This window comes from Podarcis melisellensis (genome assembly GCF_964234715.1).
Source record: "Podarcis melisellensis genome assembly, chromosome: 2".
NCBI classification, from domain to species: Eukaryota; Metazoa; Chordata; class Lepidosauria; order Squamata; family Lacertidae; genus Podarcis; species Podarcis melisellensis.
In genome coordinates, this window is record NC_138529.1 from 23,539,390 (window position 1) to 23,564,632 (window position 25,243).

Here is a 25,243-nt window from a genome sequence, read left to right on the forward strand (position 1 = left end):
GCCATTAATCAGGCATGCATTCACCCAAGCTTGCTCTGCGCTTGTAGTTCATGATCTGGTGGAGGTGGCAGTTCAGAAAGGAAGCTTTACCTTTTATTGGGTTTTTTTAAACATATCATTTCCAACAATCATTTAACATAACTTCTTTTCTTATACAATATTTTAGACTTCCGTCAACAACTTCTGAAGATTTTCCGTTCTCTATCGCTTGTTCTGCATTTCTTAATTTCTCTATTACTTTTAATCGTCCTTAACTAATAATTCTCATCATAGTCTTTCTTGCAATGTTTCAAACAATCCTCCTTACAGAACCTACTAGCGAACCTACCTCCTTACAGAACCTACTTGCAATCCTACTAGCGTAATCTGTTTATTACAGTTTCTTTTCAAATATTTACTCCAGTCTTCCAAGAATCTCTGATCCCGCAAGTTTCAAATCCTTCCTATTAATTTATCTAATTCTGCATAGCCCATTAATTTCATTTGCCATTCTTCCTTTGTCGATAATTCTTCTTGCTTCTATTTTTGTGCCGATAATATTCTTGCTGCCACCACTGCATATAAAAACAACTTACAATCCTGTCTATTAATATCATCCCCTACAATGCCAAGTAAAAATGCTTCTCGTTTTTTAATAAATGTATATTTCAACATCTTTTTCATCTCATTATATATCATTTCCGAGAAGTCTTTCACTTTTTTCCATTCCTACCACATATGATAAAAAGTTCCTTCCTTTTCTTTACATTTCCAACATTTATTACTTGTTTTATACATTCTAGCTAATTTTACAGGGGTAATATACCACCTATACATCATTTTCATCACATTTTCTTTCAAAGCATTGCATGCTGTAAATTTTAATCCTTCTCAGAAAGGAAGCTTTACCAGCGCTGATGGTTCCAAAGTTTTGCGTGTCCCGGAGGAGCTGGTCAATCGGAGGGCTAGACCGTGGGTACAAGGCATAGCGGTTGATTCCCAGGTGGAATTGGAGCCAGCTTGCCTGTTGCCTGAGCTGCGTTATTGAGTCCGAAGTGAGGTTGCGCTCCTCTCTGTAAATCTTGTGTCTCCTGATGCACACATGAAAAAGAAGGTGCACACAAAATCAGCCCCTCAGATAAATCACATTCTCACATTCAGGGTTGTATACAATGAAGCCCATAGCCTCCGGTATTTCTCTGATGAAAGCAAGGACGTCCTATTCAATTACAGTGGTACCTCGGGTTACAGACGCTTCAGGTTACAAACTCCGCTAACCCAGAAATAGTACCTCGGGTTAAGAACTTTGCTTCAGGATGAGAACGGAAATCGTGCCGTGGCGGCACGGCGGCAGCAAAAGGCCCCATTAGCTAAAGTGGTACCTCAGGTTAAGAACAGTTCCAGGTGAAGAACGGACCTCCAGAACGAATTAAGTTCTTAACCTGTACAGTGGTACCTCGGTTTTCGAAAGTAATTCATTCTGGAAGACCATTTCAGTTCCAAAATGACTGAAAACCGAAAACTTGGTATGGAAGCCTCAAAGAGGAAAACTCAGTACGGAAGCTGCGTGGTATGTTTGACTTCTGAGGAAAGTTTGAAAACCGAAGCATTTACTTCTGGGTTTACGGCTTTTGAAAACCAAAATGTTCGAAAATGGAGACGTTCGGAAACCAAGGTGTTATTGGTGGTGTTGTTGTTGTTGTTGTTGTTGTTATTACCCCACCCATCTGACTGGGTTACCCCAGCCACTCTGGGAGGCTTCCAACATATATGAAAACATAATAAAACATTCCCTATACAGGCCTGCCTTCAGATTTCTTCTAAAGGTTGTATAGTTACTTATCTCCTTGGCTTGGGGGTTGCATAACTCCATACCCTCCAGTATTTCTCCAATGAAAACAGGGACGTCCTAAGGAAAAGCGGAAAATTCTGGGATCAAATCAGAAACCGGGATGGCTTCTGTAAATCTGGGACTGTCCCTGGAATATAGGGACACTTGGAGGGTCTGGAAGCCATTGCAGGAACAGAACAACTTCTACCCATGTGATGGTACATTCCTCTCCCTCACTGCACTCTCAAGTTTTATCTGGGGTTTTCCACACTGCTCTGGAGCAGATTTGGGGCAGAGGAGGCAGTTAGGAAGAAGAGAGGGAGGGGAAGTTCTGTTCCACTTGCTTAATGACTGAGTGATTCAAACCTCCATCGGTACAGCGGCCATCATTTGGAAAGCAAGGTGTTGACAAAACTGTTCAAATGAAGGCTGTTGGTGGGGGAGCAGGATTGTGCTGGGTGGTGGGATCTCAGCCTATGTCTTGGGTCTGTAGCAAGCTGGAACAGTTAAAAAACTGCACTGGGCTGCTGCTGCTGCTGCAATTCAGAAGAACCCTCATTGGCTGCCTGGCCCAAGATGGGGTTTTCTGCATTTGGGATGCAATTTTAATTGTGATTGATAATTGCTGGCACCATTAACAGCTCCCAGAAGCTTGCACCACCATGGTGAAGGAGATCAAGATCAACAGAGCGAAACTGTACTAATCTCCAAAATATCCCACATTCACTGTCCCTGCCTGCCTCTCTCTTTGGCCCTTGTAGAAAAATGAACATTCTATATGCTTGCTAGCATTTTTCTTTTGCCAGACCATAAAACCAACAGGATGAGGAAATCCAACATTTGCTGGATATACAAATGCTGGGCGAAATTCCATGAGGAAAATCCGGAAACTACTTTGTGTGGCAAAGCAGATGCTCTCAAGTCTCTCAAGATCAGAGGCTGAGTCTTCAACCTCTTCATAAGTTATGCTGCAAGGAGACATTGTGGTTTCAAAGACCACTGAGAAATCATGGGCCACTGGGGTTTTTCCAAACCATAATGACTTGTCAACCTCTTACAGATATATATATCTAGTAACTTCGTACTCATGTCCATCTGTGTTAGTACACACACCATTTTTTTAAAAAATAAGAACACCGTGTTAATTGTGTTCTCTTCAGATGTGGTGTGAGGAATGCCTGATTCAATAATAAATTATAGAATAGCATAAAACTATTGTTATGTCTCCATTCGGATGCGGGTGGCGCTGAGGGTTAAACCACAGAGCCTGGGGCTTGCTGAACAGAAGGTCGGCGGTTTGAATCCCTGCGACGGGGTGAGCTCCCGTTGATCAGTCCCAGCTCCTGCCAACCTAGCAGTTCGAAAGCACGCCAGTGCAAATAGATAAATAGGTACTGCTCTGGCGGGAAGGTAAACGGTGTTTCTGTGCACTGCTCTGGTTCGCCAGAAGCGGCTTAGTCATGCTGGCCACATGACCCGGAAGCTGTATGCTGGCTCCCTCGGCCAATAAAGCAAGATTAGCGCCGCAACCCCAGAGTCGTCCGCGACTGGACCTAATGGTCAGGTGTCCCTTTACCTTTACCTATGTCTCTATTATTTCAGAGCTACAGGTTATTGAGGTGTTAGAGGCACTCTCTCCACAATGAAAACAAGCAGAGAGGTGGCCCGTGTTTTAGTGCAGAGATAGGGAACCTGGGGCACTCAAATGGGAAGCACAACATCCATCTGTTCTGGCCGTTGCAGTCCAGCAACATTTTGAGAGCCCCAGGTTCTCCATTCTAGTTAATTCATCCCTACTCATATGACTCTGATTAGTGGTCCCCACTCTTTCTATTGGTAGGGATGCTGAATTTTTTTTTTAAAAAAACAATTTTCAGTTTTCTACATTTCCATAATTTTACACTCATTTTAACATTTCAAAACTTGACTTCCTTCCCCCTCTTTCTACGGTTCCTTAAATTTATTTTTAATATTTTCTGCATATCCAGATTAACTTAATTTGCTCATTTATTCATCCACTTTAAATATGTGCTCGTATAAAACTGCAGGTCATTGTCAATGTTCTTATCTTTTTACAGTTTGTTTGTAAATATTCCATAAACCATTTCCATTCTTTTATTTTTTTTTTAAAATGTTATCTTGATTTCATATTTTTCTGGTAAGTTTTGCCATTTCTGCATATTCCATACGTTTTTGTATCCATTCTTCTTTTGCTGGGACTTCTTCTTCTTTCCATTTTTGGGCAAGTAACATTCTCGCTGCTGTAGTCACAAACATTACTAAATTTCTATTCGGTTTGGGTGGTTCTCTGTCCCTGTAATTCCCAAAAGCAAAGCTTCTGGTTTTAGGGATGCTGAGTTTGTACATACCTGAGCTCAGTTTGTACAAGTCTCTCCGTTTGCACAAGAAACAGGGCTCAATTGGCAAAATGAGAAGGATGGTCTCTTTGCTGGGAAAGCAAAAGGGCCGGGGGCTAAAACTGAAATTCTAGCCTCTAATATGTGTGTGAGCTGGTTGTGGTCACTAAGAAGCGAGAGAAAGACACTTTGCACACAGTCAAAAGGACTCGGGTATATTATTATTTTGAAATTTTCAGGATTCATTCCAAGAATGGGGAGTAGATTCTGGGCCAAACTCTGTTGTGCTCTAGCTCAAATTAAGCCGCGCAGTACTGACAATGGGGAAGAGACATGTGCCGCCTTTCTCTCACTCTTCATTATTGGAGATCTAAGTCCTTTCCTTGACAATAGCTATTGATACATTGATGTCTGTTGTTCTAAGCAACTCATGCCTTCCACGGCACATTGTTAGCAATCCAACCGAGACGCATGGTTTATTTTTACATTGTGGATTTGGCGTGATTATTCTTTAGCTGTCAGAGCCTCGGAAGCATAATGGCCATACATTGTCAAAGCGCTAACGCAGGGCCTTGTTTGCCAAACAGGCAGTTACGGTATCGACAAACTAAAACAGCCTAAATTACATGGTCCCTTTTCGTTTGCTTTAACCACCAGACCAACGGTACAATTTTTCACGTCAATCTCATTTACAGTCTTTTGAGCCTTGCCAGGCAAAATTAGTAAGGCCATCCACTTGAAAACAGAAAACTAGTCTAGGTTCCAATGGACAGCTTTCAATGAACTTACATATATCATTACCTGAAATTCTCCCAACCAAGCAAGATTACTATTATTATTATTATTATTATTATTATTATTATTATTATTATTATTATTACCCCGCCCATCTGGCTGGGTTTCCCCAGTCACTATGGGCGGCTTCCAACAAAGATTAAAAATACATTAAAATGTCACACATTAAAAACTTCCCTGAAGATGTCTTCTAAATGTCAGGTAGTTGTTTATCTCTTTGACATCTGATGGGAGGGCATTCCACAGGGTGGGCGCCACTACCGAGAAGGCCCTCTGCCTGGTTCCCTGTAGCTTTGCTTCTTGCAATGAGGGAACTGCCAGAAGGCCCTCAGCACTGGACCTCAGCAACCTGGGGTTGCGGCGCTCATCTCGCTCTATAGGACGAGGGAGCCGGCATTTGTCCGCAGACAGCTTCCGGGTCATGTGGCCAGCATGACTAAGCCACTTCTGGAAAACTAGAGCAGCACAGGGAAACGCCGTTTACCTTCCCACCAGAGCGGTACCTATTTATCTACTTGCACTTTGACGTGCTTTCGAACTGCTAGGTTGGCAGGAGCAGGGACCGAGCAACGGGAGCTCACCCCGTCACGGGGATTTGAACTACCGACTTTCTGATTGATAAGCCCTAGGCTCTGTGGTTTAACCCACAGCGCCACCCACATCCCACATAACAATTATTATTTATTCATTAACACCCCTGCCCAGCCTACCCCCATTTTGGCACTGCTATTAACTTCTTCAGCAGATTTTCACATCCTGCAATCAGTGCCAAGCTCCCTATCTGAAGTGCCATGCTGAACGGATGTGATGAATGACGCTGAGCACATCACAAATGCCAGCCACAGGGCTTGCAATGTGGGCTGCCCGATGTGGTTCAGGCACTGTTATCTGCACAGGCTGAATGATGGTTTGTCTCAGACAACGGGGACCCTGGCTTATCAGTCCGATGCTGCGTTCTAAAGAGAGCTCTCCCACTTCATCTGAGAGAGGGATCCACTCTCTTGGTACACTTCTGTACAGTGTATCCAAAATGCTCTTAACAAAATATTATGTTCTTGATCTCAGCATCCTCTATAGAAAATAGTCCGATCCCTCTGCCCCAATAAGTGGACGTTTCCACTGATTGAATAACAGGGTTGTCTGGGAAGCGAAAACCCAATTAGTGTGAATAATGGAACAGTCTGTAGGAGCACAGCTCAAACTTCCACTGAACCTTTCTTGCTAATAAATGGAGGTGGATGAAAGTCTTGTACCACTGACTGTAGCATGAGCTTCCACAGCCAAGGGACAGATCAATCCATTAATTTGGGCTTCTCTCAGTTTCTCATTTTGTCATAACTGAAGTTACGTTCGCCACATTTCCACATCACTTAAAAAAAAAGAGGCCTCAAAAAATTCGCCAGCATTTCAGTTTGCATTTCTCCTAACATTTTACCCAAAAAAGGAAAGTCACTAATTTGTGCATTTTCACAAACATATTCCCTCTCATACTGTATATGCATTTTTATTTTGATTATTACCTTTTTAAAAAACACCGATATCTGCATTTTTATATGCATTTTCCTCTAATATATGCATTTATTTTTTGTTAGAGAACACCATAACAAAATTTGGAGAAGTGTGAATTGTTTTTGATGTGCACAAATCAGGTAGGAACAAAACCAAATTCCTGACCATTCCCTGCAAGAAGTTACTTTATCAGCAGGGATTCAAATGTGCTTTAAAGACATATAGTGTGTACATAGCCCTAGTCACGGTTCAATGCAATGCAAGTTTTATTTAAGAGTAAAGATGCATCAAATCGGCACTGTCCATTTTAAGAGCTTATGCACATGATCTTGCAAAGAGTGTCCTGATCTGTTTATTCCTCCGTGAGGTATTTCCACAGCCTCTTCACCTGTGACAATTGCACTACATCTAGTCACTGGAGGTTGCAGTTGTGGAAAGGACAGTGGGGGGAAAAAACCCTTGCTGCAGAGGCTACAGTCTTCAGGGAAGAGAGCAGCCAGCAAAGTGCCCTTATGAATTCATCTTTTAAAATTCCTTCCCTTTTCTCCAAATCAGGCCCTCCCTTAAAGAGGGCACGTATTGTGGTGAGACCTGGAAAACCGACACCCCTGTGTTGTGGGTGGGTACGATTGGTCAGCCACAACACCCGATTGGTGGGTCCCTCAAAGCTGGGTGCAATCTGGCCAATGGGATGCAGTCCAAACGGTTTGAAGGACCTATTTATACCCATGCACGTGACCCAGAGCTTCCTCTTTCAGCATGTGCATTCAAAACACCTGCCCACCTCTCCCTACTTTTAGGGTTTGTGCTTGACCTTGCTATGCCGTCGTCTGTCGTTGGGACAGGGGCACTGCAGAAATTTTCCCCACTTGGCTGATTGGCTGTTGCCATTTAGGTTTCACCTGCCACATAGCAAATCGTCACAACTTGTAAGGTTCCGGTAGGCTCTGGTTCAGGTGATAGGGATGGGAGAACGCTCTCACCATCCCTATGTAAAGGGTATTCCGTTAAAGGAATCCAGGGACTCAATGGTTTGGTCACCCCTGAGTCCAGGGGGACATTTGGGTGGCAGAGATAGCCTGTTCCTGGCTTTCCGCTTATCCAGGTGTTCACCCTTGGCTGATCTATGCTGGAACCCTGGGTCAGCGCTACCTGCATGGTAGGGAGCTAGTCGAACCAGAGCCTATGCAACCAGTCACTTTCTGTAATCAATAAAGTTGTGGCCTAAATTCTGCCAAAAAACAAACCAAAATTTGAGCCTTGTCTGAATTTATTTAAGGGGGAGGTTTAAAGGTCTGAACACGCAAAGGGCAAGAGGTGCACTCTAGTAGCTGAGTGGCAGAAACAAACCACTCATTTCTTTCCCCAAAGCGCTTCTCTTAGCACTGTGATTAAGCTTTGCCAATTTCACTTCTGAGATCAAAAGCCAGACCGTGAAACTGACAAGACTTCTTCATGGCATGAAGGAAAATTAGGAAAGTTCATTTAAGGTCAGCTGCAGAAATGATCTTCGGCCATTTTCAGTTGTGAAGCTTATATCGGCTTTGTTTCAAGTCATCTTCTGACATGAATATACGAACTTACACTGTCCAGGATGTGCTTTTGATTGCTTTGCCGGGCAAATCGTTCAGAACAGATCTCGGCCTCACAAATCGGTGCAGGTCTGGCAGGCCAGCGTGAGAAGGATGCAATAGCTGTGTGCCCTTTGATACCAGACTTGCATTCGCTTTGCAAGGCTGAGATCGAAGGGCACATGGCCGTTGTGTCTTTCTCATGCCACCCTGCCAGCACGGAGCTGCTCTGTGAGGTAGGGTTGCCATATTTCAAACAATGAAAATCTGGACAGAAAAGCTGTTGAGCTTTTTTTTTCTTCCCAAAATCACAAAAAATGCTGTTTTTGAGCTATTTTTATGAAAATTGGCCCAAACAGCACTGCTGGCATGGGCTTCCATACATCTGGATTTTCCCAGACATTTTCCCGATTTCTGTCCAGACACTGCTGCCAACTGCAGTATTCTGAATATGTCCAGGAAAACCCAGATGTATGGCAACCCTATTGTGAGGCTGGGATGATCCGAGGGCCCAGACAAACTCCCGCCTGCATGGGCAGGCAAGCAGCGCAGTGCGGCTCCGCTTGGCTCCAGTGGTGGTTGTGGCCGCTCCGGTGGCATTGGCGGCGAGGGCTGGGCTCCGTTACCCTCCGCACCCTGTCCCCCAGAGCCTGCCTGATCCCGGGCACCTGCAAACCACGCTACGCCACTGCATTGGCATTCAGCAACTTGTCCCCAACACTCACCAGTACCCAAGGAGCCACTACACTGGAGAGCCATCTACAATCTCCTCTGACCCACTGGTGAGGCCTGGTATCACAGGAACATGAGAAGAACCTGCTGGATCAGGCCAATGGCCCACCTAGTCCAGCTTCCTGTTCCTTGCCTTATCCCTGTCCAAGTACTGCATTTTTCACTCTATAAGATGCACAAGAACATAAGATGCACCTAGTTTTTGAAGGAGGAAAACAAGAAAAAAAATATTCTGAATCCCAGAAGCCAGAACATCAAGAGGGATCTGGCTTCTGGGATAGCCGCGCAAAGCCTCTTCAGGGCAGCGGGATGAAGGCTCCCCCTGCCCTCAAGAGGCTTCGCACGGCGAACCTAGAAGCCAGAACAGCAAGAGGGATTGCTGTGCAGCAATGCCTCTTGCAGTCCTGGCTTATGGGATAGCCGCGCGCAGCCTCTCCCAGGCAGCGAGATGAAGGCTCCCCCAAGAGCCGCGCTCCCTTTAAAGAGCGCACGGAGCATGTGTACGGCTCTTGGGGGCTTTTCCCCGAGGAGGGAGAAGGGCAGCCCTCCTCCCTCCTCGGGGAAAAGCCCCCAAGAGCCGCACACACACTCCATGGGGCTCTTTAAAGGGAGCGCTGAGCAGAGCCTCCCGCCTGCATTAGCTCCATAAGACGCACACACATTTCCCCTTACTTTTTAGGAGGGGAAAAGTGCATCTTATAGAGCGAAAAATACAGTAAGTTGCAGCGAGACTGATGTCAAGAGAGGGTGCCTCTTTGCTACCAAACTGGCCGCTACTGCATCTAACTCACTGTTGCTTGCACTGAACCGTCAGCAGCCCTGCAAAATTCTTTCCCCATTCTTCCTGGGGATTTCAGGCATCGAACCTGGAACCATCAGCATGCGAAGCAGATATTCTCACACTGAGCTATGGCGCTTTCAATAGGCAACACCCCAAGTTCTGGCTCATCCTTTGACTTTCTACCTGTCTCGTGGATTTACAGGACCTAGCGTGCCATCTTAGTCGCCCTACTGAATCATTAAGCGAAGAGGATTTAGCACACAAAGAATTCTCCGTTCGGAAAAATGTCCTTGCTCCCCTCTGTTTCATTTGCATTTGGGCACTAAGGGAGAGACAAATTTAATGTTAGCGCAGTCTGAGAAGGTGCTCAGAATGGTCCCTGTGTTTATGAGGGCCATATATTGCGTTCCAAAGTGGCTGGAGAATAATCAATACCCTCTCCCCAAAAGAATGAGAGGAAACGCTAAGTCACGCAAAGGCAAACGGCTTGCCCAGAGAGCACAGGAATGATTCAGGCAGTAAATAAGCAAAGTAACGAAATAAAAAGCAAGTCGAAAAGGGACCGATAAGCCGGAACAGAGAGGAAAAGAGATGGAGAATGGCCACACAAAAAACCCCACAAGGTTCTGTTTCCCAGGATGGATGGAATGAGAGACACTGTGGGTGGAATTCAATGCTTCCCATCTTTTTGCCTGCACAAGGATTCTGACTTGTCAGACAGAATGATTCCCCTAGCTCAGTTCCTCCACCTTCCTGCACACTGTTTTAGGGGTCCTTTCAACTCCACAGAGTCCATTTCGGGGGACACGCAGGAGGAGGAAAGCCCCACTGTGAAATCAAAAGCCCTTGCACAGGGCTTGAGCTGACAGAACTTGCTAGGCAAATCTTACTCCAAGGGTGGTATTCAACTAAGTTTTACTTAGCCATGTTAATTTTATTTCAGTGGGTCTGCTTTGAGGCTTGTGCCCTGGGGAGGTCACTTCGGTGCTGCTAATACAGTAGTTTGACTTTACCCCTGGAGGCGCACTCCATTGTCTCCTGAGACAGATAGATGTTGTGGAGATCACACAGGGTCCCCGGACATTTAACGGTCTATTGATCCCTGTGCCACCACTGTGCTTGCTTCCTCGCTGCCACCAACCCGTTACTCTCGGGTAAAACACTGAGTCCAGACAGTTGTTAAAAGTGAACCAAATAAACAAGTTTATTTTATAAACATTAACAAGTTTATGGTTTCTCAGATAATATTCCTGTCAGTATCTTAACTTTAGTTTCTTTACCGGCCTATACCTTCCTAATACCTTCTGACTGATTATCTCAACTGTTTGACTGACTCCTCTTCACAGAGTCTCTCACTCTCCCACATCAGACTAGCCTAACCCAAAGACTTATCCTTTCTGTCTCTTCTCTAACTCCAGACTGTCTTCTCAACAACTCTAACTCCTAACTCCTTCCCTTGGTTAGTCATTTTACAATTAGTCAACCCTTTCCGTATGAACCCAGTATGATGTCACACACCTAGGAGGGCAAATGCCACATATGTCAACAACAAAGTTTCATTGCACATCTAAGAACTAGCTTTGTTAAAAGTGTTCTCTCTCTCTCTCTCTTTCTCTCTCTGTCTCTCGGCTGTAGGATGCTATCACATGTGATCCCATTCCACTGAAGGGACCCTCCGTGCAACTTGTTTTAGCAACTTCTGCTTCCGTTTTGGAATTTCAACGTGTGCCCCAGATGTTGCCCAACTTCCAAAACTGTAAAATCTGATTGCCAATCAGTGCATTTTGAAGAACTGGAACAGCAAAACATTGCTGTCAGAGAAAGGTCTGGAATTCAGACAACTCTAGCACCACCTAACTCATGAGCATCTCTTGTAGTATCACTGGTGTCTGCCACAGCTCACCACACAATGGCCAAGCCTGGAGCTTCTACTTTTGGGGAGGAGACACAAGCCTTGGGTTCCTATGTGCCCCAATTACCACTGCACAGACCAGATCAGGTGTTCACCTAAAGCCTAGTGTATACATCAATTGTGGGAGTGCATCCTATGAAAGTAATCCACCTGCCTTTCCAAAAAATGTGAGGATGCCATCTATGGGCAGCATATACATGTGTAGGAGTTGGATTGTGCAATAGTCAGAGGTACACACAAGCTAGATATTAATTCCTGCACCTCTCACTGTGTATATTGACTCCTGAACACACCTGAAGCCTTGAGAGCTGGCTCACTGACTTCGCTGTTTGTTATGCTGCTGTCAATTTGGTTTTGGTCTTCTCTTTATGCTAGTGGTTACCCTGTGAAGATATTACTTTGCCTAGCAGCAACCTCCATGAGCTCAGTGCATAATGCATGGGCTTGGGTAACAGCAGAGGAGGAAATGTGGAGTGATGGGAACGTACAGTCATATGTGGTGGAATTGTCCATTAGATAATGAATTTTGGAGACAGATTGGTATAGAAATATCGGAAATTGTGGGTAGGAAGGTGGAAATTTCTAAATTAATGGTTCTTATTAGTCTGAGTAGCACCGAGTTAAAAACAAAAGATGAATGTAAATGGGTAAAATTGATGGTAACTGCAGCCAGACAGGTTATAGCAAGTAACTGGAAAAATGCAGAAGAGCTAAGGGTGAACCAATGGAGGAAAAAATTGAATAATATTATAATTTTAGAATATCTAACTGGGAAGATACACAGAATGAAAGGGTTTAAGGTCAGTGAGAAAGAGGAGGATTGGTTTGAGAAGATTTTGAATTATTTGAGTAGGTTTGAACAATTTGGGGCAATTAAAACGTTAAAAGTTAAATAAACCTGGTGGAGGGAGGAGTGTTAATGTATATAGAATTGTACATATGGTTGATTTGAATATGTCATTATTGATTATGTATACTCAATGTATCAGCCGCCTGGGGGGTTTCACTGTTTGGGTTTTGGTTGTTGGTAAAAAATAAAGATTATTTTTTTAAAAAAATCAAGGCCCATCATAAGGAATGGGAAGAACAAAGGCCTATTCGCCTCCGGGAAGAGGCCAAAACTCAGTGGCAGAGCTCACACTTTGCATTGAGAAGGTCCAGGGGTTCAGTCCCTGTCATCTTAGCAGAAGCAGATGAAGCAGGAGGAAAGGGAAGAAGGGATTGGAAAGATTTTTGTCAGATCACCTAGTTAGCAGATAATATTGGGTTACGGACAAATAGTCTGACTCACTACAAAGCAGCCGATTAAGAAACACAGGGAAGGATTCAATGAATGAGTCCCATCAGCTGTGCAAGAGCTTCCAGTTGTTCAACTGGGCTTCCCCCTGTTGTACCTCCCATCCAATGACTCTTGGGGTGCCTGGGCAGCGCAGGGAGGGAGGAGAGAGGGGGGTCGCTCCATCTGCAATGCTTGTGCTGATGGAAAGCTCACCATTGTACATATCGCATTTGTACAAAAAATATGCATTTAAAACCCAAGAACACCACGATTCACAGATGTTCCAGGCCACATACTACCTGAACGTGCCACTTGATCTTGTCTGATCTCAGAAGCTAAGCAGGGTCAGGTCTGGTTAGTACTTGGAAGGGAGACCGCCTGGGAATACTGGGGTGCCGTAGCCTTTTGCCTCATTTGGTTGGAGCACGGTGCTGATAACACCAAGGTTGCAGGTTCGATACCCATATGGGACAACTTCATATTCCTGCATTGCAGGGGGTTGGACTAGATGATCCTCAGGGTCCCTTCCAGCTGTACAGTTCTATGATTCTATATACAATTTACACACAGCTCTCTATTAATTCTGACCCTTGCACATTCAGAGACCTGTTAGCCTGACCTACTAGCCTCTGCAGCTATCTTTGGTACGGCCATTTAATAGCATAACATCTTGGCTTACATTAGTTCTTCTGCAAATTCTAAATCAATATCCATTTGCAGGCACTCCAGTGTAACCTCACGCTGCTTAAACACTTGCTACTTAGCCGGCCTCGAATATTTCACTGGCTCTTACTGTGATTAAGTGCAGCATATTGTCCGTGCTTTCAGCACCTTGCCCGATGAACCATGTGCAAACTCCAAAATGACATGAAAATGAAAACACTTCCGCTGGTATAGGCTATTAGTTTCATTTATTTTAGGGCAATTTGATCATTTGCCATTTGCTTCCGCATCATCAAGGAAAAGCCGCTCTGCATTTTAGGACAAAATATTGAATTTGCAGTATTTGGAATTGCCGGATTGCCAAGGGAGAAGAAGGGCAAGGCTTCTCTCTCTTTAATAATGGTCCAGCGGGGAGAATTTCAGCCAGCGCAATTTCTCTCAGCCTCACCTGACAAGCTGCATCAGCCAAAAATCCCTCCAAGACATGACAGGGATGCTGCTGTATCAAAGGCTCCTTTTCCCAACTATGCTTTTGCTCCATGCAGACTGAAAAGATACCAAAGCCTTGCAAATCAAAGACGATGGTAAGTACTAGAGATAGTTTGAACCTCAGAACATTTGTACCATTACAAAAGTTGGGTGCCACTCCCACTCTCTGCTGAGCAATAGCAAGATCCCAGGAAATTCCAGACACTCACCCAGGGTTGAGACACAGTGGAGACCACCGTAGTACTATATTAAGAAATACGGTTTATTCGCCCATTTTGCACCTTCATGGTGGGAGTCCAGAGCTTACAGCACGGTCATTTCAATAGGGGCTCGTCCCCCACAGCAATGAGCCATGGAGTCCAAGGCATCTCCCGTAGCCTGCCTTCAGCCATCCTGCCCATCATGGACCCCACTCTTTTTTCTTCCTTCTTCTTCCCAGAACGCCCTGCCAAAACCTCTGCAGCTTGAATACATCTCCCAAATAATCAAAACCCACCATTTATTAATTACTAGAGTTTAGGAGGACCCCCCGCCACAAATTTATAACAGTATGTTAGATATGGAGCCAATTCCACACCCACCTACGGGACCGGCTCTCCTGATATGCCCCACGGAGGACCTTAAGGTCCATAAATAGCAACATCCTAGAGGTCCCAGGCCCTAAGGAAGTTAGATTAGCTTCAACCAGAGCCAGGACCTTCTCAAAACTGGCTCTGGCCTGGTGGAACGCTCTGTCTCATGAGACCACGGCCCTGCGGGATCTGATTTCTTTCCGCAGGGCCTGTAAGACAGAGTTGTTCCACCTGGCCTTTGGCTTAGTGTCAGGGGACTGCCATCGGAGCCAGAGGCGGAGGCAAGGCTCCAAAGCGATGCTGGAGAAGGGCCCAGCAGGGAGAGAGGGAGCTCATCGGCTGGGGAAGGAAATCAGCGTAACACCAGGGATAAAGGGGGGCAGATGGGGGAATCGGCGAGGGGGCTCCAGGACTTCTCGCCGGAGACCAGCGGGGAGAGCACGGGTCCTCCGCTGCCCACACCCACCCTGCGCAGAAGACTTCCGCGCAGGGAGAGTAGGCGGAGACTTGGCGTCAAAGAACTTCTTTGCTGGAAGAGGTTCAAGAAACGCCCACTGACGGATTCTGCCAGCGACTGAGACAGCCACGAAGTGAAGGGCTGTCCAGACAGAAAGGGTTCAACCAGGTAGCCTAGCCAGGAGTGGCGGCAACTTACGCACGAGCAACCCCTATAACCATTACACTTAGAATCAGTTTGATTCCCTCCCCCTCTTTCTTTTTCCTTTCTCCTCCTGTGAAGAGGCTGAATCCTAATGTTTTAATGTATTTTAATCTTGTTTTTTAAATTGTTTTTATTATTGGTTGTTAGCCGCCCTGAGCCCGGTCTTGGCTGGGGAGGGCAGGGTATAAATAAAATTTATTATTATTATACTTTGCATTTTGGAATTCTTGAAATTTCCCTTATTCCTTTATTTAGTTCAGGGATAGGGAACCTTTAGTCTGCCAGGTACTGTTGGATGCATCCTCCCTGACCATCGGCCAGAGAACTGGAGTCCAACAATATCTGTAGGGGCGGAAACCTCTGTGCATTTAACTGTTATGTGACAGGCAGAAATTCTATAGGCAGACGCTTATGTAACTGCATGGAAGTCTGCACCTAAGTGAACATCTGCCTGTCACACAGATGTTAAAGGCACAAAGCGTCTGTTGGGGAAGAGCGAGGAGGAAGGTGGCAATCCTAAAACAGCCTGCGTTTAATGTGTCTCTGAAGTCAGGCCAACCATTGCCGAAGGAGGATATTTGGCTTTTGACCGCATACGAGCTAAGTATAAAACAGACACTCTCTAGAAATGAACACATTTCAACGCCTGGTGAAGAAATCAGGATTCTGGAAATTATCCCGGGTCCAATTCAGACCTAAGCAGCCAAGAGGCTTCCATTAGCCTTAAAAAACAGCGCTGTTTTGTGAGTGTTTTCCCTGGCACGAAAAACCGTCTTCCAGTGTACCAGCTTTTATATTATGGACGGGTGTCCATGAGTTTAGAGGCTTAAGACTGCTGCCCCCTTTTTTCTTCGTTGCAAAACAGTGTGAGCTCCTCCATGCTCCAGTTAACACTGGTTCGCTCGGAAAGAACAAGATGTCAGTAACTTTCTGACACGGGGACAAGCAATCCATCAACGGCGGCGAGCAATTTCTGCTCACCGCCAGCCAGAGGAGTTTCCACAACACCAACCTAATTGGCTAATTGTGTGTGTGTGTGTGGGGGGGGGTAGTTCTCTGGGACATTCTTTCCTCCTGCATTCATTTCTTTCCCATGCTCTCCCTTCAGTTTTGCCTCACCTCTTCCAGCTTGCAACCTTCCCTTTGCTTCTCCCACAAAACCTGTCAGAGCTGCTCCAGGCTTCAGCTAGCCCAAACCCTTGCCAATGGGACCCCCCTCATGGCGTTTGCCCTCCTAGGTTTGTGACATCATACTGGGTTCAGAAGGAAAGGGTTAACTAATTGTAAAATGACTAACCAAATGGGAACCCAAGGGGAGGAGTTAGGAGTTAGAGTTAGAGTTGTTGAGAAGACAGTCTGGAGTTAGAAGAGACAGAAGATAAGTCTGTGGGTTGGGCTAGTCTGATGTGAGAGAGTGAGAGAATCTGTTAAGAGGAGTCAGTCAAACAGTTGAGATAATCAGTCAGAAGGTATTAGGAAGGCATAGGCCGGTAAAGAAACTAAAGTTAAGAACCTGACAGGAATATTATCTGAGAAACCATAAACTTGTTAATGCTTATAAAATAAACTTTTTTATTTGGTTCACTTTTAACAACTGTCTGGACTCAGTGTTTTACCCGAGAGTAACGTGTTGGTGGCAGCAGGGAAGCGAGCACAGTGGTGGCACAGGGATCAATAGACCATCAAATGTCCGGGGACCCTGTGTGTTCGCCACACCCCTGTTCCTTTGTGAAGCCATAGCTTTCGAAAACCTGCCCAGAGGCATTTGTAAAAAAGGTAAAGGTAAAGGTACCCCTGACCATTAGGTCCAATTGCGGACGACGCTGGGGTTGCGGTGCTCATCTTGCTCTATAGACCAAGGGAGCTGGCGTTTTGTACACAGACAGCTTCCGGGTCATTTGGCCAGCATGACTAAGCTGCTTCTGGCGAACCAGAGCAGCGCACGGAAACGCCATTTACCTTCCTGCTGGACGGGACCTATTTATCTGCTTGCACTTTGACGTGCTTTCGAACTGCTAGGTTGGCAGGAGCTGGGACTGAGTGACAGGAGCTCACCCCGTCATGGGGATTCGAACTGCCAACCTTCTGATCGGCAAGCCCAAGGCTCTGTGGTTTAACCCACAGTGCCACATTTGTGTTTGCATTTGTAGCAGGAGTCTTTTAAGGCTTTTCTTGCTTGCTGGTGGCATCAAGAAACCAGGCAAGGGGCAGCCAGTGTACTTCACAAGGTCTCCATAGAGCAGGGGTAGGGAATTTTAGGCCCAGGAGCTAAACGCCAAGCGAGAGGGATATGTGGATGGGTACTGAAAGTAGCTTGCCGCATAAAGCTAACTCTTAGTTATGATGATGATTAAATCAATTAATTAATTTTACATAAAATTTCAATTCAACAACTAGCTAAATTAATCACTGTTGATTTATTAATTACCTGCCCCTGTCTTTCTTTTAGGAATTCTAGGTGCCGAAACCCCAAGGGAGCAGAAAAGACTATTTATGTATGTGACCACAGCTGCGTGGATGTTATTGGCCCAGAGATGGAAAGAAGATAAAGTCCCTACCAGAGAAGAATGGCAGATTAAGTTGATGGATTATGCCGAAATGGCTACAATGGCCGGAAGAATCAGAAATCAGGAAGACCGAAATTTTAATAATGAATGGGGAACAATTGTAATTTATCTAAAAAACCATTGCAAACAGCTAAAATCGTTCGTAGGACTGGAATAACGCTTGTAGCTTCAAGGTGAATTTTGAACATAACGGAGATGTAAAAGGTTTGGATTATGTAAAAGATGTAAAAAGTTAGGATAGACTGATTTCACAAAGTTAAATTAAGTTAAGCTAAGCAGATATATAAGATTGAATGTTTAATTATTAAGATACAAAATTACAATCTCAATAATAAAGTTACAAAATAATAACAAGGAAGTCACGTACGGGTGGAGGGAAGACACAGGGCAAGAAATAAGAAATGGGTAAATGTTGGTACATAATGAAATGTGAAAATGTGAATTTACGAACGTAATGTATATGTATCAATATGTGAAGATTTCATATATGTATTACAACATTAATAATAAATAAATTAAGGGGGGAAGAGGAAGGTTTGGATTATCATAAAAGATGAAGGAGCAAATGATTAACAAGAGGACCCACAAAGGGGAAGAGATTCTTTGGAATCTTGTTTTTATGTTGTATGTTGGATATGTGGTTGTAAAACTTTAATCTGGAAAATAAATAAATTAGAATAATAATAATAACATATTTATAAATATAAATATAATAATAAAACATATTAATTACTTGCCCCTTCACCCTAAGATGTTAAACAGTACAGGGGACAAGATGCAGGACATCCCAAGACAACTCCCATGGTGCTAAGCGGCAGCCACCCATAACTACTTTCCAGAAATGGCCCCAGAAGTAGGAGCAGATTCACGGTCAGAGAGTGCCTCCAACCCCCCACCTGCCTGAGACTCCCCAGAAGGATACCATGGGCAACAGTACCAAAAGCCACTGAGAGATCAAGGAGAACAAATGAAGTCATACTTTCTCCCATCCCCAATATCAACTTCACCACAAATGCCATCAACCAGACTGGGCAAGGCAGTTTCAGTGCCTAGGTGCCAATTTTGTGGGGCCCTGATTTCTTCAGCTCCCCCCATAAAATATTTAGGGGATCCACCCACCCCCAATATTTTCTGCAAGTTGGTGCCTCCCTCTTTCCCTCCCTAAGCAGCTCTTTCTCCCCCAGCTGGGCACTGTCCTCTTTTCCCAGCTTGCCTCCTGGCTTTCAATGCCATTTCCAGTGGGGCAGGTGGCTGGCCTGCCTGCTGGTAGGAGAAACGTCTTGCACACAGGTGGCAAGAAGCATTCCTGATGGCATCCCAGCACGGAAGTGACTGAGCACAGAGGACAGCAAGTGCTTGAGAATTCTCAGGACAGTAGTACAAACAGAGAAGAACAGGTGCATGCATGCATTGAGAATAGTGTTGCTAACTGGGTCTACTCTGAGTAAAACCGCTCTACTCTACAATGGGTCTACTCTGAGTAAAACCTACTTGAACTGGTTAGGACACAAGGGAGAAACGTGCTAAGAGGAAGGAACGCTTGGCAAATCCACACCGTGATCAACTTCCGCCTGGAAACCAATGTCCCCACTGTGGAAGGATGTGTGGATCCAGAATTGGCCTCCACAGTCACTTACGGACTCACTGTTCAAACTGTGTTTATGGAAGACAAACTTACTCGGCTACGAGGGATAGCCAAAGAAGAGGAAGAAGAAGAGGAAGAAGAGGAAGAAGAAGAAGAAGAAGAAGAAGAAGAAGAAGAAGAAGAAGAAGAAGAAGAAGAAGAAGACTGTCTTCGCCCCCATTCTCCACATTAAAATCTTTCACATACCCCCAAGCTGCTATTTGCATCATTAGGAAAGAAACATATTTCTCTCCCACCATCACCACCGCTGTTATTTGCAAAAGTTTCAAGAGACCAAAGAGCTGTGCTTGCATCATGCTTGCTTTTGATCTAAGGTGACAGGCTTATTTATCTCTATAGTCACGTCTCAGTGGTTCAAAGAGAAGTACAGTTGTCCCACTGAACCAAAGCAAGGTCACACACTCTTATTATGCTCCTTCGAGCTCAGACCAGTTCTTCTTACATTATTACTTTGTTTTCCTTTTCTGGTGACACGTAAGCTGCACCGATTAGGGACTAAGCACAAAATAGACACCGTGGCAGGTTTGTGATAAAGATTTTTGGCTCCGGCGCCAAGGCTTTCAGCTCGACTTTTTCCTGCAGGATAGAAGTGACCCTGTTATAAGTTTAAAGACTAAACAAAGCTCAATCGCAGCATTTAGAAAGGGCACGGTTGCTCAACGCACTCCCCAATTATTATTTTTGTACAGTGTGCATTTTAAAAGACTAAGGCTGCAGTTTTCAGCAGCTTTACCTTTCCGTACATGCCAAAGCAATCAGCAAGCCTTACTTCCCAGTAACAGTGAAAAAGACGGAGATGTAACAAAAAAGAGAGAGAGCTGTTTCTCCCCCTTAGTTTATGAACCGTGATCAAATACTGTATGAAATCTGAGATAAGTGAAGAATTCGTGGGAAGCATGGAGAGAGAATGGATAGGGAAAAGTTCTTCTCCCTCTTGCATAACACTAGAACTCAAGGATATCTAATGAAGCTGAAAATTATGGAATTCACAGTGATGGCCATCAACTTGGATGGCTTTAAGAAGAAGAAGAAGAGTTTGGATTTGATATCCCGCTTTATCACTACCCGAGGGAGTCTCAAAGCGGTTAACATTCTCCTTTCCCTTCCTCCCCCACAACAAACACTCTGTGAGGTGAGTGGGGCTGAGAGACTTCAGAGAAGTGTGACTGGCCCAAGGTCACCCAGCAGCTGCATGTGGAGGAGCAGAGACGCGAACCCGGTTCCCCAGATTACGAGACTAGCGCTCTTAATCACTACACCACACTGGCTCTCTTAAAAGAGGACTGGACAAATTCACGGAGGGGATGGCTACCAATGGCTACAAGGCACAGGGGTTAAACTCTGCATCCACCGTCGGAGATTGTAATGCTTCTGAAAATCAGTCCTAAAATGCAGGAAGAGAGAGTTCTGTCATGTTCAGGTCCGGCTTGCACATTTCCCCACAGGTTTCTGGTTGGCCACTGTGGGAATAGGATGCTGGGGCCTAGATAGGCCAGGGGCCTGATCCCATGAGCTCCAAATAGGTTCTGACATTTAGTTTATGAACTGTGATCTCCTGGTCAGTGGTGGAGCTTCATGCTCCGGCACTGGGGGGTGGGGAGCAGGTGGAGAGCAGGCTGGTGCATGTCCTGGGGACGTGGCACACCACCTGTGGGGGCGTGGCGCCCCGCGCTGGTGGGGTGGGGGAGCCGTGATGGCACCCCACTGGGATTGCGCTGCCGGGGGCGGTGCGCTCCCACCGCACTCCTCTTCCTCCGCCAGTGCTCCTGGTCAAGTACTGCATGAAATACAGTGGTACCTCGGGTTAAGTACTTAATTCGTTCCGGAGGTCCGTTCTTAACCTGAAACTGTTCTTAACCTGAAGCACTACTTTAGCTAATGGGGCCTCTTGCTGCTGCCACGCTGCCGGAGCACGATTTCTGTTCTCATCCTGAAGCAAAGTTCTTAACCCAAGGTACTATTTCTGGGTTAGCAGAGTCTCTAACCTGAAGCGTATGTAACCTGAAGCGTATGTAACCCGAGATACCACTGTATTTGAGGAAGGGAGAATTCACATAAAACAAACTTAAAACTGTGGCTTACCCTCGATAATCAGCTGTAATCAAATATACAAAGAGTTACCAAATATTACAGCTGCGGCGTATGATGAATTACGTAATTTAATGGGAAGAGCCATAGCAGAGTGGTGGTGCAAATTATTTGCAATGAGCAAGGAGCCAGGTTCTCTCAGATAGGACTGCACCCCCATTTCCTTCTCCCTTTAGTGTTTATTTCTTAACTACACTTCATGCTAATGAACACATTTTGGCTCTTCTTTTATATATATAATTTTTTAATTTTTGCATTTTCCATTTTGCATAAACAAATGAATTAAATACATAAACATATAATCTCTTCTGAGTTCCCTCCCCCCTCCCAACTGTGGATCTCAATGTAACGATTTCCCCTTCTGTATCTCTATCACAGCTCTATTTTTATAAATCCTTCATCAATCCATAGTTCAGATTTTTTACTACAAGTTTTCTGTCAATCCTACCAATGTATGTAGTTGTTTAACACGTTGGCTCTGTCACAACCACTTGCAAGGAGTTAAAGGAGCACAGAAATTGTCACATTTTAAAAGATCATGTTACCAAACTTGCTCTACGCCGGAGGACAGATGTTCTGCTTACAATCATGGAACATTCTGTGCTGTCCATTTTTAAAAGCAGCTTTCTCCTCTTGCAATTCTGATCACCCCGAAATATTCCAGCAAGTGGGGCCTTGGCCCTGAGCTACTGGTTTTGATCTACTTCAGTAGTGACTAAGATCCTCATCGCAACCCAGACAAACAACCTCTTAGCCTCAGGAACCGAGCCTTGCTTAACTTACGGAGGGGCCTTGCCTGTTTGGTGAACATACTCAGTGCCACATATTATTTATTCCATCAGCCAGGGAGAAGATAAGCAACCTCCCAACTGATGGGCGAGAATCACAATGTGCAGTCCTCTTGCACATATCTGCTCAGAAAGTCGCAGTTGCTGTTCAGTGGGGCTTACTTCAGTAAGTAGCAAGTTGCAGTCTCATCCCACCGAGAGCATGAGATACAAGAATGTCCAGCTGTAAGGTCAGGGAACCCTGGCATCTGCTTTGAGCCCTAGGCTGTGTACACACCATACATTTAAAACATATCCTTCAATAATTCTCGGGAACTGTAGTTTGCCCCCAAACTATCATTCTCAGCACCCTTCACAAACTACAGCTCCCAGGATTCTTTGGTGAGAGTGGTGGGAAATACACTTTAAATGTATGGTGTTTAACACAGCCTAGATGAGCGCCGCAACCCCAGAGTCAGTCACGACTGGACCTAATGGTCAGGGGTCCCTTTACCTTTACCTTTAGGTTGGATTCAGGAGAGCAAATCTTAGCATTTTTTCTCTGTCTCTTTTTTTTAGTGTGGTGGTAAGGTTGGCAACTGATGAGAAAAAGGCCAATCTGTCTTGTCCCTATATCTTTAGCAGCAACACAGACTGCAGAAATCAGCAGGTGAAGCATTGCACAGCCTGGAGATAAGGAGGATCAGCTGAAAAGGTTATCGGGCTTCAAGACTGACATAGTGGACCTTTATGCCTGAAACTTTTCTTTTTCTTTTCTTTTCTTTAAAAAAGCAGGGTTGGGCTATGCAGGCCAATACGTAAAGCAATTTCACCCAGAATAAAGAGGCAAAGGGCTAAAGCGGAAGGATGGAAACATACAAACTTGGATCCAATGCATGCCTTCACTGAGTTCAGTGGGATTTAGAAGACACAGAAGGAGTGGTGAAGCAGCAACTCTTCTTGCCCATTGGAGTTTCTGGTCTGCGCTCAAGAAGGCCACTTCTTTGTAGCCAGAAGTTGCACATTTTACTCTCAAACAGTAAAAACACCCATAAAAACCCAATCTTCCGGAACTGACATTGCAACGAACTCTTATTCCCCTCACCCACCCCCGGCTGAGAGAAGGGCCTTTCCATTTCCCTTTTGAACAACACCAGCAAGTTTCTAGTCCTTATTGTCGAAACTAACACGCGCTGCTTAGGAGTTCCGGGCACTGGTGGGAAAAGAAAGGCGATGATAACGGGGGGAGGATCCGCGGCGGCGGGGCCCCCCACCCCACCCGGCTCTCCCCCCGGAGGTCTGCTCCCCGTCCAGCCCGGCTTACGCACCTGTTCCAGCGGGCCACTTTGCGACGGTAGTAGCGCAGCGCCTCCTGCCCGCTGAGCAGCTTCTCGGCCGGCCCCTCGGGGGCGCTGTAGAGCGGGTGCGAGAAGAGCCTCCGCAGCTTGGAGCCGGCCGTCTGGGTGCTGCGCTGCTCCGGCCGCCGCGTCCAGGGCTCGGTACTAGGGGGCCAGGCGGCGGTGGCTTCTTCGGCGGGGCAGGAGCAGCCCGGCCCGTGCGCTCCGGCGCGGGCCAGGCGGCGACGCACTTGGGGCCAGAGGTGGAAGTAGAGATCGGCGCTCAGCAGCGCCCCCAGCAGCAGCAGGATGAGCAGCCGGTCTCGCCGGAGCCCCAGCATGGCCAGCCCTGCAGGAGATCGCTGCGCCCTGGAGACGTGGGTGGTGGCACCTTCTTGGCGCCTCTCCGGGTGCGCCGAGGGGCTTCCTGGAGACGAGTCCCGAGGGGCGTGTGTGTGTGGCCTCAGGGGAGCCTGGATCCGGAGCCAGACCTCTGCCCCGCGACAGCTGCAGGCGCAGGTGAGGCGGTGGGGAGAGCGCAAGGGTCCCTCTTCTCCAGGAAAGCGGCGAGGCTGCGCCTTCGCCAAAGCGCCTCTCCAGTTCTGCCCTGCCTAGGCAGGCAGGCAGCGCAGCGCAGCCTCGGGGAGGATGGATCTTGCTCCGGGAGGGGAAGGAGAGGGAGGGGAGCAGGCACCACTAACCTGACCTACCCCTCTTCTTCTTCCTCCTCCTCCTCCTGCCCAGGGAGAGGTTAGCTCAGAAGCAGCAGCTGCTGCTGCTCCGGAGAGGCCAGCAGATCCCCTTCCAGACGCAGCCTTGCGCTGCTGCCTCCCTGCATTCTTCGCCAGCCCCGAAGCGCCGCCGAAATGTCCTGGGCAAGCCTGAGACAGTTTCTGGGCACGGAGCAGAAGTGGCGCGCACGGCATCCATCGGGGGGAAGGAAAGCTCTCGGCTCCTGAAGCAGCAGCAGCGCCCAGCCCCTCGGCGGAGAGACAGGCTTATCCACCTTCCGAGAAGGGAGCCACACGCGAGGACATTCCTGCGGGGTGGCCAGAAATGATCTAGCGTCGTCGACGGCTGGCGGAAGGTGTAGTCCTGCCTCCGCACCCACCTCCTCACGCTCGCACGTTTGGCGATGCCCAATAGCTCTTCCCCAAAAAGCAAGCGAGCTTCTAGTCCTCATGATGGTACACAATATTTTTCTCCCACGTGCACAGCGCTCTTGGAAGTTCGCGTCAGCTATTGCCAGTGGCTTTGTAAGCCTTTCCATTGGCATGGGATGGGCAACGGCATACTCTTATCAATAACTTAGGTGACAGTGCAGCCTAGTGGGTAGAGTGTGAAACTAGGACCTGGGAGGTTCAAATCCTCACTTGGCCCTGAAGCTGACCGTCAGCCTAACCTTTCTCACAGGGTTGTTGTGAGGAAAATATGGAAAGGGAGAGAAGCATGTATGCCATGTTGAATTTCCTGGAGGAAATCTGGGTTATAAAGGCAAGCAGTCCACCCATCAGCTGAATTGCTTCACAGCTTCAGGAAAGTTAAGATGGTGCCGCCAGAGAGAAGCAGCTTCTTAACAAGTGGTTCAGGTTAAGTTTTTGCAACTGCCTAAAACAACACCAAAATGGTGTTGAGGGCTGGCTGACCGTACAGTGAAATAGGGCTGAAGAACCCATTGTTTTCACCAGCATTTTTCCTTGCATACTCC

At 46.3% G+C, this 25,243-nt stretch overlaps 1 protein-coding gene across 1 annotated transcript in view; it reads right to left on the reverse strand.

Moving 5' to 3' along the window:
• The window catches only part of FAM20A (FAM20A golgi associated secretory pathway pseudokinase), a 44,781-nt gene extending 20,890 nt beyond the window's left edge, over positions 1-23,891 (reverse strand). Inside the window, exons 1-2 of the mRNA XM_081899749.1 lie at positions 23,527-23,891; positions 889-1,070 (exon numbers count right to left, since the gene is read on the reverse strand). Of these exons, the coding sequence (XP_081755875.1) occupies positions 889-1,070; positions 23,527-23,876 (532 nt within the window). The 5' untranslated portion in view covers positions 23,877-23,891. The remainder of the gene's footprint in view (positions 1-888; positions 1,071-23,526) is intronic.
• Positions 23,892-25,243: the final 1,352 nt, after the last annotated feature.